Source organism: Phasianus colchicus, chromosome Z (genome assembly GCF_987193195.1).
Source record: "Phasianus colchicus chromosome Z, bPhaCol1.hap1.1, whole genome shotgun sequence".
NCBI lineage: Eukaryota > Metazoa > Chordata > Aves > Galliformes > Phasianidae > Phasianus > Phasianus colchicus.
Genome location: NC_143476.1, coordinates 58193018 through 58207150, shown reverse-complemented (window position 1 = coordinate 58207150; position 14133 = coordinate 58193018). Strand labels below are relative to the sequence as shown.

The 14133-nt window shown below is 38.6% G+C and overlaps 1 protein-coding gene across 9 annotated transcripts in view; it reads left to right on the top strand.

Moving 5' to 3' along the window:
• The window catches only part of DENND4C (DENN domain containing 4C), a 76633-nt gene that overhangs the window by 52591 nt on the left and 9909 nt on the right, over positions 1-14133 (top strand). For all 9 annotated transcript variants that reach the window (XM_090132333.1, XM_090132337.1, XM_090132332.1 and 6 more), the window contains 7 exons: positions 1755-1941; positions 3296-3405; positions 8474-8649; positions 9395-9577; positions 11008-11197; positions 11997-12242; positions 13480-13597. In XM_090132333.1, coding sequence (XP_089988459.1) covers positions 1755-1941; positions 3296-3405; positions 8474-8649; positions 9395-9577; positions 11008-11197; positions 11997-12242; positions 13480-13597 — 1210 coding nt within the window. The remainder of the gene's footprint in view (positions 1-1754; positions 1942-3295; positions 3406-8473; positions 8650-9394; positions 9578-11007; positions 11198-11996; positions 12243-13479; positions 13598-14133) is intronic.

Below are 14133 nucleotides of genomic sequence, written 5' to 3'. Positions count from 1 at the left end.
CTCATCTCCTTGTACGACTGGGTGATGAGACTGGTAGACAAGGGAAAGGCTGTTGATTTAGTCTACCTAGACTTCAGCAAAACCTTTGTCACAGTCTCTCACAGTATTTTTCTGGGGAAACTGGCTGCCTGTGGGCTGGACAGGTAGACCCTTCTTTGAGTAAGGAACTGGCTAGAGGGCCGTGCCCAACGGATAGTGGTGAATGGACTTAAGTCCAGCTGGCAACGTGTTACAAGTGGTGTCCCCCAGGGGTTAGTAATGGGGCCTATCTTCTTTAATATCTTTATTGATGACCTAGAGGAGAGGATTGAGTGTACACTCAGGAAATTTACAGATGACACCAAGCTGGGAGGTAGTGTCGATCTGCCTGAGGGTAGAGAAGCCATTCAGAGGAATCTAGATAGGCTGGATTGCTGGGCTGAGGTGAATGGGACAAGGCCAAGTGCTGGGTCCTGCACTTGAGCCACAGTAATCCCATGCAGTGCTATAGCCTTGGGGACAACTGGCTGGATGACTGTGAAGAGGAAAGGAACCTGGGGGTGTTGGTTGATGCTCGGCTGAACATGAGCCGACAGTGTGCCCAGGTGGCCAAGAGGGCCAACAGCATCCTGGCCTGCATTAGAAATAGTGTGGCCAGCAGGAGCAGGGAGGTGATCATCTCCCTGTACTCAGCACTGGTGAGGCCACACCTCAAGTATTGTGTTCAGTTTTGGGCCCCTCACTACAAGAAAGACACTGAGGCCTTGGAATGTGTCCAGAGAAGGGGCACTGGTGAGGAGTCTGGAGCACAAGTTCTGTGAGGAGCGGCTGAGGGAGCTGGGATTGTTTACTCTGGAGAAGAGGAAGCTCAGTGAAGACCTCAAGCTCTCATTGCACTCTACAACTTCCTGAAGGGAGGTTGTGATGAGGATGGGTTTGGCCTCTTCTCCCAGCCAACAAACAGGACCCGGGGAAATAGCCACAAGTTATACCAGAGGAGGCTTAGGTTAGACCTAAGGAAGAACTTTTTCTCTCAAAGAGTGGTCAGGCACTAAAATGGCCTGCCCAGGAAGGTGGTGGAGTCACTGTCCCTGGCAGTGTTCAAGAGGTGTCTGGATGAGGAGCTACGAGATACGGTTTAGTAGCTTGTGGTAGCAGTGGTGATGGGAGGACTGTTGGACTAGATGATCTTGAAGGTCGTTTTCAACCTTGTGATTCTATGATTCCCCATCTCTTTAAGAAATGGGAAGGAAGGAAATAGCTGCGAGTTTTATTTCTACTTGAAACAGATTTGACTGATGTTGCTAATATGGTCTTCTCTACTAAATGCAAGAAATACATTTCTTTTTTTGACCAGTTATTGCCTATATTTTTCCAGTAATAATAAATACTAACTAGTTTTTTTTAGAGATATTTTATTTCTTTGGGTTTTTTGTTTTGTCTTATTTAAGTAATGGTCTGGGTTTTCTTCAGAATCCTTTCTTTTTATGATGACATACTCCTTAGAATTTTGGTGAAGGGAACTTCATAATTCCCTTAATTTATTGCATTTTCCTTTATTCCATGTTTGTTTGTTTTTTCATTCTCTCCTTGTTTCTCCTGTAACAAAGAAGTTAAGTATTTTTTTCTGTTTTGTCAATATCTCCTCTTTTCTAGAGGGGAAGGTTGTCTACATGCATCTTTCATGTAAAAATAATAACTTAATTATTGATGAAGATAAAGATGGAATTAAATTAACCTAAAAAAGTGCTGATTTTTCTTTTTTAATATTAAAGGAAGAAAACAGTCAAGGAGACTTCAACTTCCCTGCTGGTTTTGAAGATAGTATTTTAGGAGATAATCTGTCATCAAGAACTGGAGTCCCAGGACTAATTGCAAATGAGCTTGCACAAAGCACTACTAGTCTTGGCAGTAGCAGTAGCAGTGGAGAAGCAGGAAGACAACATTACAATTACAATGCAGGTGGATTTTTTTTTTCTTTCAAAATCTGTCTATTAATATAACAATTGAGTGAAACTGTTATGTCTGAAATCATTCAAAACAACAGAAGCAGTGTTACCATAAACTGAAATCATTTCGAGCTCTTAAAATAAGCACAGACTTTTTATTTTATAAATACCATTCCTTTACAGTAGCAAAGAGCTAATCCTTCTCTTTGCTTAATATATAAAATGCTGATACAAAACACAGGACTTCACTGTAAAATAATTCGTCTATATTCAGGAACCAAATAGTTGCATAACTGATGGAGGCAAAGCCACCAGCATTCATGTGGAATAGGAGTTACTGGATGCAGACTTGATTTGAAGGAAAATGATTGGCAAATATATGCCTGTAAGCCAAACTGTTATTTTTTTCTTTCTCAGACCCCAAACTGGTTGATTTAGATCTAATCATTTTCAATTCAGATTTGACTCTTAATCTGTGGAGCAAAAAAAAAGTGTTTTGCAGAACCACCTTCGTGTTTGTTTAGCTATCTCTGTTGTAATTTAATGATATAAGTATGATAAATTCTACATACATCAAGAGAGGAAGAGGGCTTGTCATAAGATGGCCCTTTCTAGCAAAATCTTTTAGGAATGTTATATCTGATAATAAATTTTCTACTCCCAGTTGATTAAGAAGGTAGTAAGAACTAACGAACCATTTCAGCTGTCTAGGGTATGTAAATTTGTTCACAAACGAATTTTATATGAAGAAGCAAAGGAACCTTCTTCAAGGTGGCTCTAGTAGGGATTTTAGTCAGGAGATTTTGATTGTTACTTAAAGTAGTGCTGATAGTGAATGCTTAATCAGACAGATTCCAACCATTTGCTTTTGGTATTCCAGCTGTTTTTCCCTTTCTCATTAAAGCTCATAACCCTGAACCCTAGCCTTAGTGAAGAAAAACTATTTATTTTATGACAATGTTAGCCAGGGAATACTTAACCACAGTACTGGCATATGTGGTACTGTGTGTCTCACCTGGTACTATGCTTCCATTTGTTTTTACATACAGATGCACTGTTCAAGAAATGCTGAACACCTTTTCTAGAGTATGTATAATGAGCAGTCTTATGTGCCCCTTACCATTCTTTGTTCTTTGTATTTTCAGATTTTATTCACTGTTGTTTTTCATTTTACCTGACCCATTGAAATGTTAATCACAATATCACTGTGTGTGTAATGCGTATGTTGCAATTCCAGTAAAGTTACAGAGCTATGCACTTCTTTTGAGATCTGGTACCTGTTTCAATCTTGGCTGAATAGAAGTTCTGTTTTGGAGTTGTTCCTTTATTTTCTTGTATGGAGACCTGAACTACTGTTTTCTGTACAGGTGAAGTTTCATTCCCAAGAAGTATGAAAGTTCCAGATTCTGAGAAGTCAGAGCTCAGCTCTTCTCATAATACTAGTTTATCCAGCATTTTCCAGAACTACGCAATGGAGGTAAGATTAATACATTCATAAATTAAAGATTGATATGATTATGTGAATTAATTATCTGTTCCATTGGATTGCGGTTGAATTTTTCCTTATAACATTTTCTGCATGTTTATGCTGCAGAGGGGCTTGATGTGACAGTAATTTTGAAAAAGTGATTTAAGTGCTTTTGTGTATGTAGAGAGAAGAGGTAATTTAAGGAAAAAGGTTAAAACTTGATGTGCAGCAGAAGTTTGTATGAAAACAAGACTCCTTTTCCTTTCAAACTTTTTTTTCCTTTAAGAAAATTATTTATTTGTACTAGATAACTGTGATGGGTTGTGTCTACATGTCTCTAAACCCCTTTATCCACTCATTCCACCTCATTAGAATGAAGGAGAAAATCTGAAGGGAAGAAGCAAGAAAAAAACTTGAGGGTCAAGATGAAGACAGTTTACAGAATCACAGAATGGCCTTTATGTATGAAAATGCAATACAAAGTAGAAGCAACACAATAATAATTCCCATTTGTAGAAGCAATACTAATCATCCTTTAGATGAAAGTATAAGAACGCAAAGAATTTTTCTTACTACCCTTCATCATCATTCTTTTGGAGGTGTTGAATAATGTCTTTTAATGACATTGAGATTGGTTTTAATGAGATTATTTTAGATGGCAACTGATTCATTGCATATAAAACAACCCATCCATACAAAATTATGACACCTGTGATTATGCTACAATAGCAAACAGTATGTTACCAGTTTATTTACAATCTGAGTTTACAGGAGATCATTAAAAGTAAAAACAGAAACGCAATTCTTATAAAAACAGTCCTTGAAGATGCTCTGATTCAGCATACAATAGCCCTTGTCTTCAGATGTGTTCCACTGTTGCAGGCAGATTAGCAGTGATGATTTAATGCATTCAAACTAGTCATCAGCTGTGTTATTCATTAAATCCTTGGGAATGCTCTTCTCAATTCCTTCAGTCCATAATATAATTTTCCTTGCCCCCAGGGATTCAGGGAGGGAGTGATTTTCCTGCTGTTCTGTTCTCCTAACAGCTGACTTAGATTTAACATAATTTCCCATGATTTCTATCCTTCTGCCATAGTTTATCAACTCCTGGGCTGTTTTTCCCTGTTCATGATCTGTCTTCATCCAGGTTGCAAGGCCAGCACATTCCACAGTCCTTATAATTAAACTGCATAATAGAATTATAAAATCACCAATGTTGGAAGAGACCTCCAAGATCATCCATTCCAACCATCCACCAATCACCAGTATTTCCCACTAAACCATGTCTCTCAGTTACAACATCCAAACGTTTCTTGAATGCCTCCAGGAACAGTGACTCCCTGGGCAGTCTGTTCCAGCTCCTGACCACTGTCTTGGAGAAGTATTTTTTAATGCCCAACCTCAAACTTTCCAGCACAGCTTGAGGCCGTTCACTCTAATAATATTGGCAGTTACATGGGAGAAGATGCCAACTCCCACCTCTCTACAACCTCCTTTAAGTTGTAGAGAGCAATAAGGTCACCCCTGAGCTGCTGCTTCTGCAGACTGAACAATGCCAGCTCCCCCAGCCACCTCTCATAAGATTTGTGCTCCAGAATCCTCACCAGCTTTGTTGCCCTTCTCTGGATACACTCCATGGCCTCAGTGTCTGCCTTGTAGTGAGAGGCCCAAAATTGAACACAGTAATTGAGCTGCAGCCTCACTGGGGCTGAGTGCAGTGGAGTGATCACTTCCCTGCTCCTTCTGGCAATACTGTTTCTGATATAATCCACGATGTCATTGGCCTTCGTGGCCACCTGGGCACAGTTCTGGCTCAAATTCAGCTAAGTGTCAACCAATATGCCCAGGTTTGTTTTCTCTACGCAGTCTTCCATGCACTCTGCCCTAAGCCTATGGTATTGCCTGGTGTTGTGGCCAAGGTGCAAGATCTGGCACTTGGACTTGTTGAAATTCATCCCATTGGCCTCAGCCCAGCTGTCCAGATCCCTCTTCAGAGTCTTCCTATACCCTGGCAGATCAGCACTTCCTCCTAGCTTGAGGTCATTTGCAAACTTAGTGAGGGTGCACTCAATCCCCTCATCCAGGCCATCAATAAGGGTATTAAACAGGAAAAGCCCCACTACTGACCCCTGGGAACACCACCCATGACCAGTCACTAGCTGGATGTGACTCCCTGTTCATCCATGCCAGTATTCTTCCCTGCCAGCTCACCTTGCAGCACAGGGGGCCTGTTTGCTCCTGTGTCTTTAAGACTTCCTTCTTGTGGAGCATCCAGCCTTCTTGGACCCCTTTACCCTTCAGGACTGAATTCCAAGGGACTCTCCCTATCAGCATGTTCAGTTCCACCCTGCAGAAGTCCAAGATAGCAGTTTTGCTGCCCCCCTCCTGACTTCACTAAGAATTGAGAACTCTACTATTTCATGGTCTCTCTGTCCAAGACAGGTCCTGACCTTCATGTCTCCCACCAGTCCTTTTCTGTTTGTGACCAGCAGGTCTTGCATAATAGCTCCCCTGCTAGAGTCTCATACCAACAGCATCAGGAAGTTATCTTTAATATGCACTCGAAACCTCCTAGACTGTTTCTTCTGTGTTGCATTTGTGTTTCCAACATACATCTGGGAAGTTGAAGTCACCCATGAGAACAAGAGCTGGTGATTGTGCAACTTCTGTCAGCTGTTCATAGAACGCCTCATCTCTCTCTTCATTGTTGTTAAGCAATCTGTAACAGACCTCCACCAGGATGTTCACCTTGTTGGCCTTTCCCCTGGTCCTTATCCATACAGACTCAACCTTATCATTCCCAGTCCCAAACTCACCAGCATCAAAGCACTCTCTAACAGATAGCCATGCCACCACCTTCCCTTCCAAAGAGCTACAGCCATCCACTGCAGCACTCCAGTCATGGGAGCAATCTCACCACATTTCTGTAATGGTAGCTAAGTCATAGTCTGCCTGCCACACAGTGGCCTCCAGCTTTTATTTGTTGCCCACGCTGTATGCATTGTTGTAGATGCACTTCAGCTGAGCCCCTTACCTCACCCTCAACCCTGTCATTGTTCCTCTATGCTCATCTTGACCAGGCCTGGTTTTATGCCCTTCTCCCTTCATGTCTAGTTGAAAGCCCTCAGCTTTGAAGTATTTGGCAGACCCTGAACTGGGGGCTTTTCTATAGAGATTATGTACAAATAACACAGGAGAAGGCTGTTGCTAGACTAAACGCCTATCATGCATTGATTGGAAACAGCCCTTTGCAAACTTTCTGTCAAATGATTTACAGCTGGTGTCTCAATACACCCTTTTCAAGAGTGCCAGCAGAATAAGCAACCCATTTATTTAAGGAACAGGATTCTGATGGATCATTGGTAGTTGAGAAAAATTCAGGCCCCCAGTATCCCTGTGCATCATCTTTTGAAAGCAAGACTTGATCTCTGCCAGTAAGTAATACTCTCCACACATACTCTGTCTCAGTTTCTTCAGCTAGCTTTTTATATCTCTCCAGGGTATTTGGGGCTTTTCAGCCTGGAAAAGTCTGCAAGGTGACCTGATAGCAACCTTTCAGGAAAGAAGGGAACTCTTTAGCAGGGTCTGCCATGATACTGTAAGGATTCTGTGATTCTATGATTTTTCACATTTGGCTGACATATGCAGCACTATTTGGGTAACCTGAGGGTTCCCTCCAACCTTTGCTATTGTTGGTCATCTCTGTTTAAATAAGTGGCCTCATCTGCTGCCTCCTCCTCTTCAGGTAAATTGTCTTTAACTCATTTCTAACTTCTTACTTGCGTATTAGGGGGTCTTGAATTTACCTCTGTTCTTCCACTGATTTAGGCAGCCTGGAAAATCCTGGTTTGCTTTCTGAGACTATGTCAAGGCCTATTGCTTGTTCCTTTTCTTCTAATTCAGACCACAGAATTTTTTTCCCTATTTGGTGTATCACTTGCAAAACAAGATCATTGGTCTTACATTCTGCATCCATCTGATCCTGTAATACTTTCACCAACACCTGTAGGAACATATATTTTTCTTCTTCTATTTGTCTGTTCAAACACCTGTCTTCTTGAGACACCATCAGTGCCATTCCTAATACAGCATACACTGTGGCTCCTAATACATCACTCACACACACACACACACACACACACTGTTTGCTACAGAAGGGATGCCATCCAAGGGGAACTGGACAAGCTTGAGCAAAGGGCCCATGTGAACTTAATGATGCTAAATATGACCAAGTGCAGTGTGCTGCCTTTGGGTTGGAGCAATCCTAGATGTGCTCAGAATGGGAGAACTAATTGAGAGCAGCCCTGCAGAGAAGGTCTTGATGGTCTTGATGCATGAAAAGCTGGACATGAGCCAGCAGTGTGCTCTTGCAACCTGGAAGGCCAATGCATCCTGTGCTACATCAAGATAGGTGTAGGCCAGTGGGGAAAGGGTTGTGATTGCTCCTCTCTGCTATGCCCTTGAGGCTCCATCTGTAATACTGTGCTAGACATGGGACCCACAGCTCAAGAAAGAAGAGCTGTTGGAATGGGTCTGGAGGACAGCCTCAAAAATGGTAAGAGAGCTGGAGCACCTCTGCTGTGAAGAAAGGTTGAGGGAACTGGGCTTGTTTAGCTTGGAGAAGAGTAAGCTCTAGGGAGACGTCATTACTGACTTCTTGTACTTAAAGGAAGGAGCTTATAAACAGGAGAGAGAGTAACTTTTTACACTGGCAGATAGTAATAGGACAAGGGGGAATGGTTTTAAACTATAGGAGAAGTGATTTAGATAGGTAATTAGGAGGACATTCTTCACTCAGAGGTGAGGCACTGAAATAGGTTACTCAGAGAAGCTGTGGATGCCCCATCCCTGGAGATGTCAAAGGCCAGGATGAGATGAGGCTTTGGATAATGTGATTTAGTAGGGAACAAGCCTGATTATGATAAAGGAGTTGGAACTGGGTGATCTTTAAGGTCCCTTCCAGTCCAAGACATTCTGGGGTTCTATGAAACTCATGTAAATGCTAAGCCAACAAAGGCAATTTTAAAGGAAATCCTAAAAGAAGAATGATAATATTCATTACTTCCTGTTTTAGGTTTTGATGTCAAGCTGCTCTCAATGTAGAGCTTGTGATGCTTTGGTTTATGATGAAGAAATTATGGCTGGATGGACAGCAGATGATTCAAACTTGAACACTACCTGTCCTTTCTGTAAAAGTATTTTCCTACCTTTACTTAATGTTGAGTTTAAAGACCTACGTGGCTCTGCAAGGTTAGTGAGCTTCACAGATGTTGATTTTCTGCCTTTTCACCTGTATGTAGTTATATTTTTTCATGAAAGTATTTTTGTTATACCTTTCAGTATTTTTGGTCTAGATATTTTTAGGAATGTAACTGTCCAACAGTTTCAACTGTACTAAAGGAAATTATAAATTGTGTGAACTGTTGACTCTTGTAGTAAAATAGTCAAAAGAAAAGTGGTTGCATTTTTTATCAGTCTGGATATTTTCTTGGTAAGCTTTATTGCACAGTGAGTAGTGAGTCTGTTTTCATTTTGTTTCTTTAATGCTGAAACACAAATTGCTAGTTTGTGTTCTCAGAATACACTTGCAAAACTTGTTGCTGTTTTCTTGTGTCCATGGTCAGACGCAATCTTCTACTTTCTACAGTTATGTTACAGTAACAGCTGTCTTTATTGATACGTCTGGTATTGATATACTGTTCCTGGTTGAGAACCATTACAAACTAAGTTTCTAGTAACTATATATCCTTACACTATAGGGTAGGATTTCTTATTTTGTGAATATAATTTCTCTATGTTTTCATTTACTCTCCCTTTCTAAGTTATCATGGAGAGAACAAGATGAAGATTATGTCACCATTGTCAAGCTTTTAAATGTTGTTCTTCTTGATTTTTGCTACCTTTTGAAAGTAAATGTTGGAAATACTTATTTAAATGAATGTATGTTTTTATCTTAGCCTGTTTCCCCTCATCTCCCATTCATGTTTTAACTTAGCTTTTTCCTGAAGCAAAGTACCTCAGGAGATAGTTTACAAAGTAGTAATACTCCATTAACCACGGATCTACTGGAGCAGAAGCTGCTGTCCAGTTCAGCTGTTACTGACTTGATCAGTTTTTCAGACCACCCACAGTCCAGCCATACTATAGCTGAAGAATCAAGCTCCACAGCTGAGCAGAGGTAGGTAGAAAAGAGTAATTCTGTCGGAAATGTATCAGCACTTTCCAGTGTTCTTAGTCTATTTGTATAGTGAAAATTGGTTTAAGCACCATACATTGTGGAAAAATCCAACTATAATAACTTGATTGTCTGTTTCTTCTTATTCTTTTTCTGTGTTTTAAGTGTACTATTATCAATATAATGTGAGCCTGTTCCTGTAAATGAGTGCCGTCTAGGCATACAACTGTCCGCAGAAATAGAACTTGAATCTTTATGTTTGCTATAAATAGGTAAGGCTTCTACTCAGTACTGTTAGAAGGCCTTCAGCTCTTAAAGATAAATTCTGGCATTTGTCTTCCTTTCTCTGTTTAGAATCATAGCAGGACACTACATAATTAGGAAAAAAAAAAAAGTATATTTGCTGCAGAATTCTTTGAGAGAAAGTCTTTGGAATGATTATACGTACATTGAGGGAGTATTGTGACAATTCAAACTGTAAATCTTTTTGGATAATTTGAGGAAAGAAGCACTGAGGAAAAGGTGCTATATTGGAAGGCGAAAGAACTGAGATATTGTTGCTGTGAAGGTTTTGCTGGGATTTGCTTATATTTTGGTGGAATATCTTTTTCATCGTTCAGTTTGGAACCCTCGAATATCTCGTACTAAGACTTCTCTCAGACTGTTAAAACTTTCATCATTGTTATAGCAGTTGGTCTTAGTTCTCTTAAAATGAAAGGTAGAATGTTAAACTCTTATCTCTGGTTAACAAAATCAAATTAAAAATCCACCCCTCTAAATTAATCATTTCTGTCTCCCTGCAGATCATTTGGAAGCAGGCAGCTTCTGTTTCTCTTGTTATTTTATAGTTCTGTGTTGTACTTGAATTACTTTTATGCACTGATTCTGTTATAAAGAACGTAAAAGGTGTATTCTGCAAGTAGTTGGATTTCATTCATTTGATGACCAACAGTAGGAGTTTGCTTTAATTATCTTGGTAAAGTTTAGCGCTAACAATTTTTATTTTTGAAAACCTTTTACTTCCTTTTTGGCAGACATACTGCTTTGTTTCCTGTAGTATTTTTATCAAAACAAAGATTAAAATCTTTGTGTATTGACAAAACTTTACATTGCTACTATAACATGCTGGGTTTTTTGAGCATGATAAGGTTATGCCAGAGGCCTGTATAGGACTGCTGCATTTTCAGGTTGATGCTTTAGGCATACTTATCCTGTTTTCTTTGTTTCTTTTTTTTTTTTGTGTGTGTGTGAGTGTGTGTCTGAGATTCATTAACTTAAGAGACACATTCTGTGGAGCTAATTAAGCAAATTCCTTGTTGATAGAGAAACTTGGTTCCATGCACTTACTTGATGGCCATTCTCTGCTCCTTTCTTGTTGCTAATGGAATATTGAATCGTTCATACTAGCATATTCTCTTCTAAAATTGAAACAGTGAAGCTGCAGAAGAACAGAGCAAAGATCTCAGAACCATGAAGATGTCTGCTAATAATCCTCTAAAAAGGGGAGTGTCTTTAACTCGAAGCCACAGTGTTGGAGGTCCACTGCAAAACATTGATCTTTCCCAGAGACCATCTCATGGCATTTCAACAGTTAGTCTTCCAAATAGTTTGCAAGAAGTTGTGGTAAGTTTCAAAGTCACATACTGAGTTGACAATAAAGTGTTGAATGCAGTGAATTTAAAATGAATAATGTTCTGCTCCTAGCTTTGTTGCCTGTTTTGGAAATAAAAATGGTCAAGTTTATTTTCATATTCTTATGACAAATCTTGGTGTCTTCCTGGTTCAGTTTGAATGTATTCTCTTTATCAGAACTGAGCTACTCTTTGTCTTTCTAAAGCTGGAAAGTTGTTTTAAAAATAACAAGTACAGAAGACTTAATACACAATGTAGACAACACAGCAGGCCACGAGTGAAAGACTGTTCCTCTTTCCTGCTTTTACTTAGACTTCTCCTGTATATTCTAGTAGACTTACTTGATGGTTTGATTGGGAAAAAGTAGGAGGCATATTCAGATTATTACATTAGTTTTTCAACAGAAGCTGAGTTCCTCCTCTCTCTTAGTGCTTTTTATAGGCAAGAGGCTGCCTTAACAAGTACTCATGATTAAGTACCATACATGATGTAATTAAAAAATTTTCTGCTATATCCATTTGCCACTGGCTTAGTACAAGCTTAGGCAGCTTGGAACTGTGTAGTCAGAGACAAGTTGTAACAAATAAGCATTTTATCTTTTTTCATATAAGAGAAAGCAAATGAGCTTAGATGATTGTGCTGTAAAGTTAAGACACACCTCAACAGTCAAAACTGCTGATACTGCTAGTGTATGTTCTTCCAAATGTCAAAAGGAATGTTACAATGGGGGATTTTCAGGGAAAGTAATTCTAAAGTAAAATTCTAGTAAGAATTTTTGTTTTGTTTTTAGGATCCTTTAATTGAAAGACCTAATCCTCTCCCTGTATCAGTACCCTACTTGAGTCCTTTGGTACTGCGTAAGGAGCTTGAATCTCTGTTGGAAAATGAGGGAGAGCAAGTAATTCATACATCCAAATTCATCAATCAACACCCCATAATCTTCTGGAACTTGGTTTGGTATTTCCGAAGGTTGGATCTACCTAGCAATTTACCTGGACTTATTCTAACATCTGAACATTGTAATGATGGAGTGCAGGTTAGTAACTTTCTCTACTTAGAATTGAAGCTGATACAGTACCTTAAATGTGAGAATTTGATTAAAAAAAAATAGGTAAGTCCTTGATGAACAATTTGAACTTAATAAATTATATGTTCCTGTTTAAATAAAAAAAAAAACAACAAAAACACAAAGAATAAGATTAACTAAAGGCAATGTGTGTGCTTGTGGAGATCTTGTTTACAGTATGTTGTTATGTGTATGTGGTGGATCATGTGCTTTGGTATATATGTTTTTGAAGTTATTAGGCAAGATTCTTTTTCTTTTCTGTTAATAGTTTTTGCTATTCACACTGAGGGAATTTCATCCATAAATGGAACTAAATAATTGATGCTATCTTTTGAATATTTTGCCTTTCCCATCTAAAGGAAGAGAGATTTTCAGATACATATATGATCAAATACCCAAATTCCATGAGTATTTGTATGCAGCTCTTGTGATGAACTAGTGATGTCATATCTACTTATAAGCACTCTAAGATTTTGTTCTTCAATTTCCAAAAACCACCTTGGAGCAGTTTTTTTTTAAAGTGTAGCAGAAGACCAATACCAATAAAACCTGAAGCATTTGGAAAAACAGATATATTAGCAGGGAAAATCACAACATAAGATATGAAATTTTACTAATTGAAATTAATACACTGCTGGCGTGTTTTTTTGTCTACTAATTCTTGTATTAGTATTCACTAGTATTGTATATTAGTGTTCTGGTCCCAGAGGCTCTTAATTTGATAAAACAATTATGGAGCTATCGCTTTCTATTTATAAGTATTGCTACTTATTGCACGTATTTTATAATGGAAATAAATGGTTGATATATTTATGCAAGCAGAATTTCTAGTTGTTGGTGTTATCAGCACATAAATATGCTTACCAAGTCTTATTTGAATCAAAAGACAGAAAGTTGTATTTTAATAAGTAGTACAAACAAGAGTAACATATTTGACACACAAGAATTAGTTTAGGATGCATAGTCAAATATATTCTGCAAATTTTCATAGAAAAATAAGCAATCTTTGTATGTCCAGCTAAACTATAAAATGTTGCTGTACCTTGTTCCTGTTAAATGCAGTTTTCCTCTTAGAAGATCAGTTTACTTGTTTGTTAGATTCAAGAGAAATAAAATATTTTTGTTTGATTGTTTGCAAAATGAGTACAAGAGCAGATTTATACAGTAAGTGTGCTTTTTTTCTTTTTCCTTTTTCTCATGTTTATAGCTTCCTTTGACATCTCTTGCTCAAGATAGCAAGCTTGTATACATCCAACTTCTGTGGGACAATATCAACCTCCACCAAGAGCCAGGGGAGCCTCTGTATATATCCTGGAGAAATCTCAGTAAGTAAAACAAATGTTTCAAGAAAGCAGAGGGAGTAGAGGCTGCAGAAAGAAATAGTTGCTTTGTAGTGTGTAAAGTTTACAACACTCATAGAGCTGGGTATCATTTTTAGTATAGGAAGTATTTACAATCCCTTAGATACTCAACATAGTCTCAAGAGTCAAATTATTTGTGACAGTATTTTCTGATCTCTGTGAAAAAGAATGTAACCAGTTCTTCATATGCTATACACTTACACACAGGAAGGGAGGATTTGTTCTAATTCACTATTAAATAAGCTTCACGTGATTTGAATGTTTGGTATCATCTGGTTATAGCTGTACAGTAATTTAGTAGAAAACAGTACTTCGAAATAGTATCTATAGTATTTATAAATGAATGAAAGGTTTCAAATCCCATTAATAAATGCATTTGGCAGTCTACCTGACTGCCAAAAACTGAGATCCAAGAAAACCCTTGTCTATTATTGTTTAGTTTGGAAGAATGAAAAATCATCACATGTGGCACACTGGTTCTGAGAATTACTTTACTGATG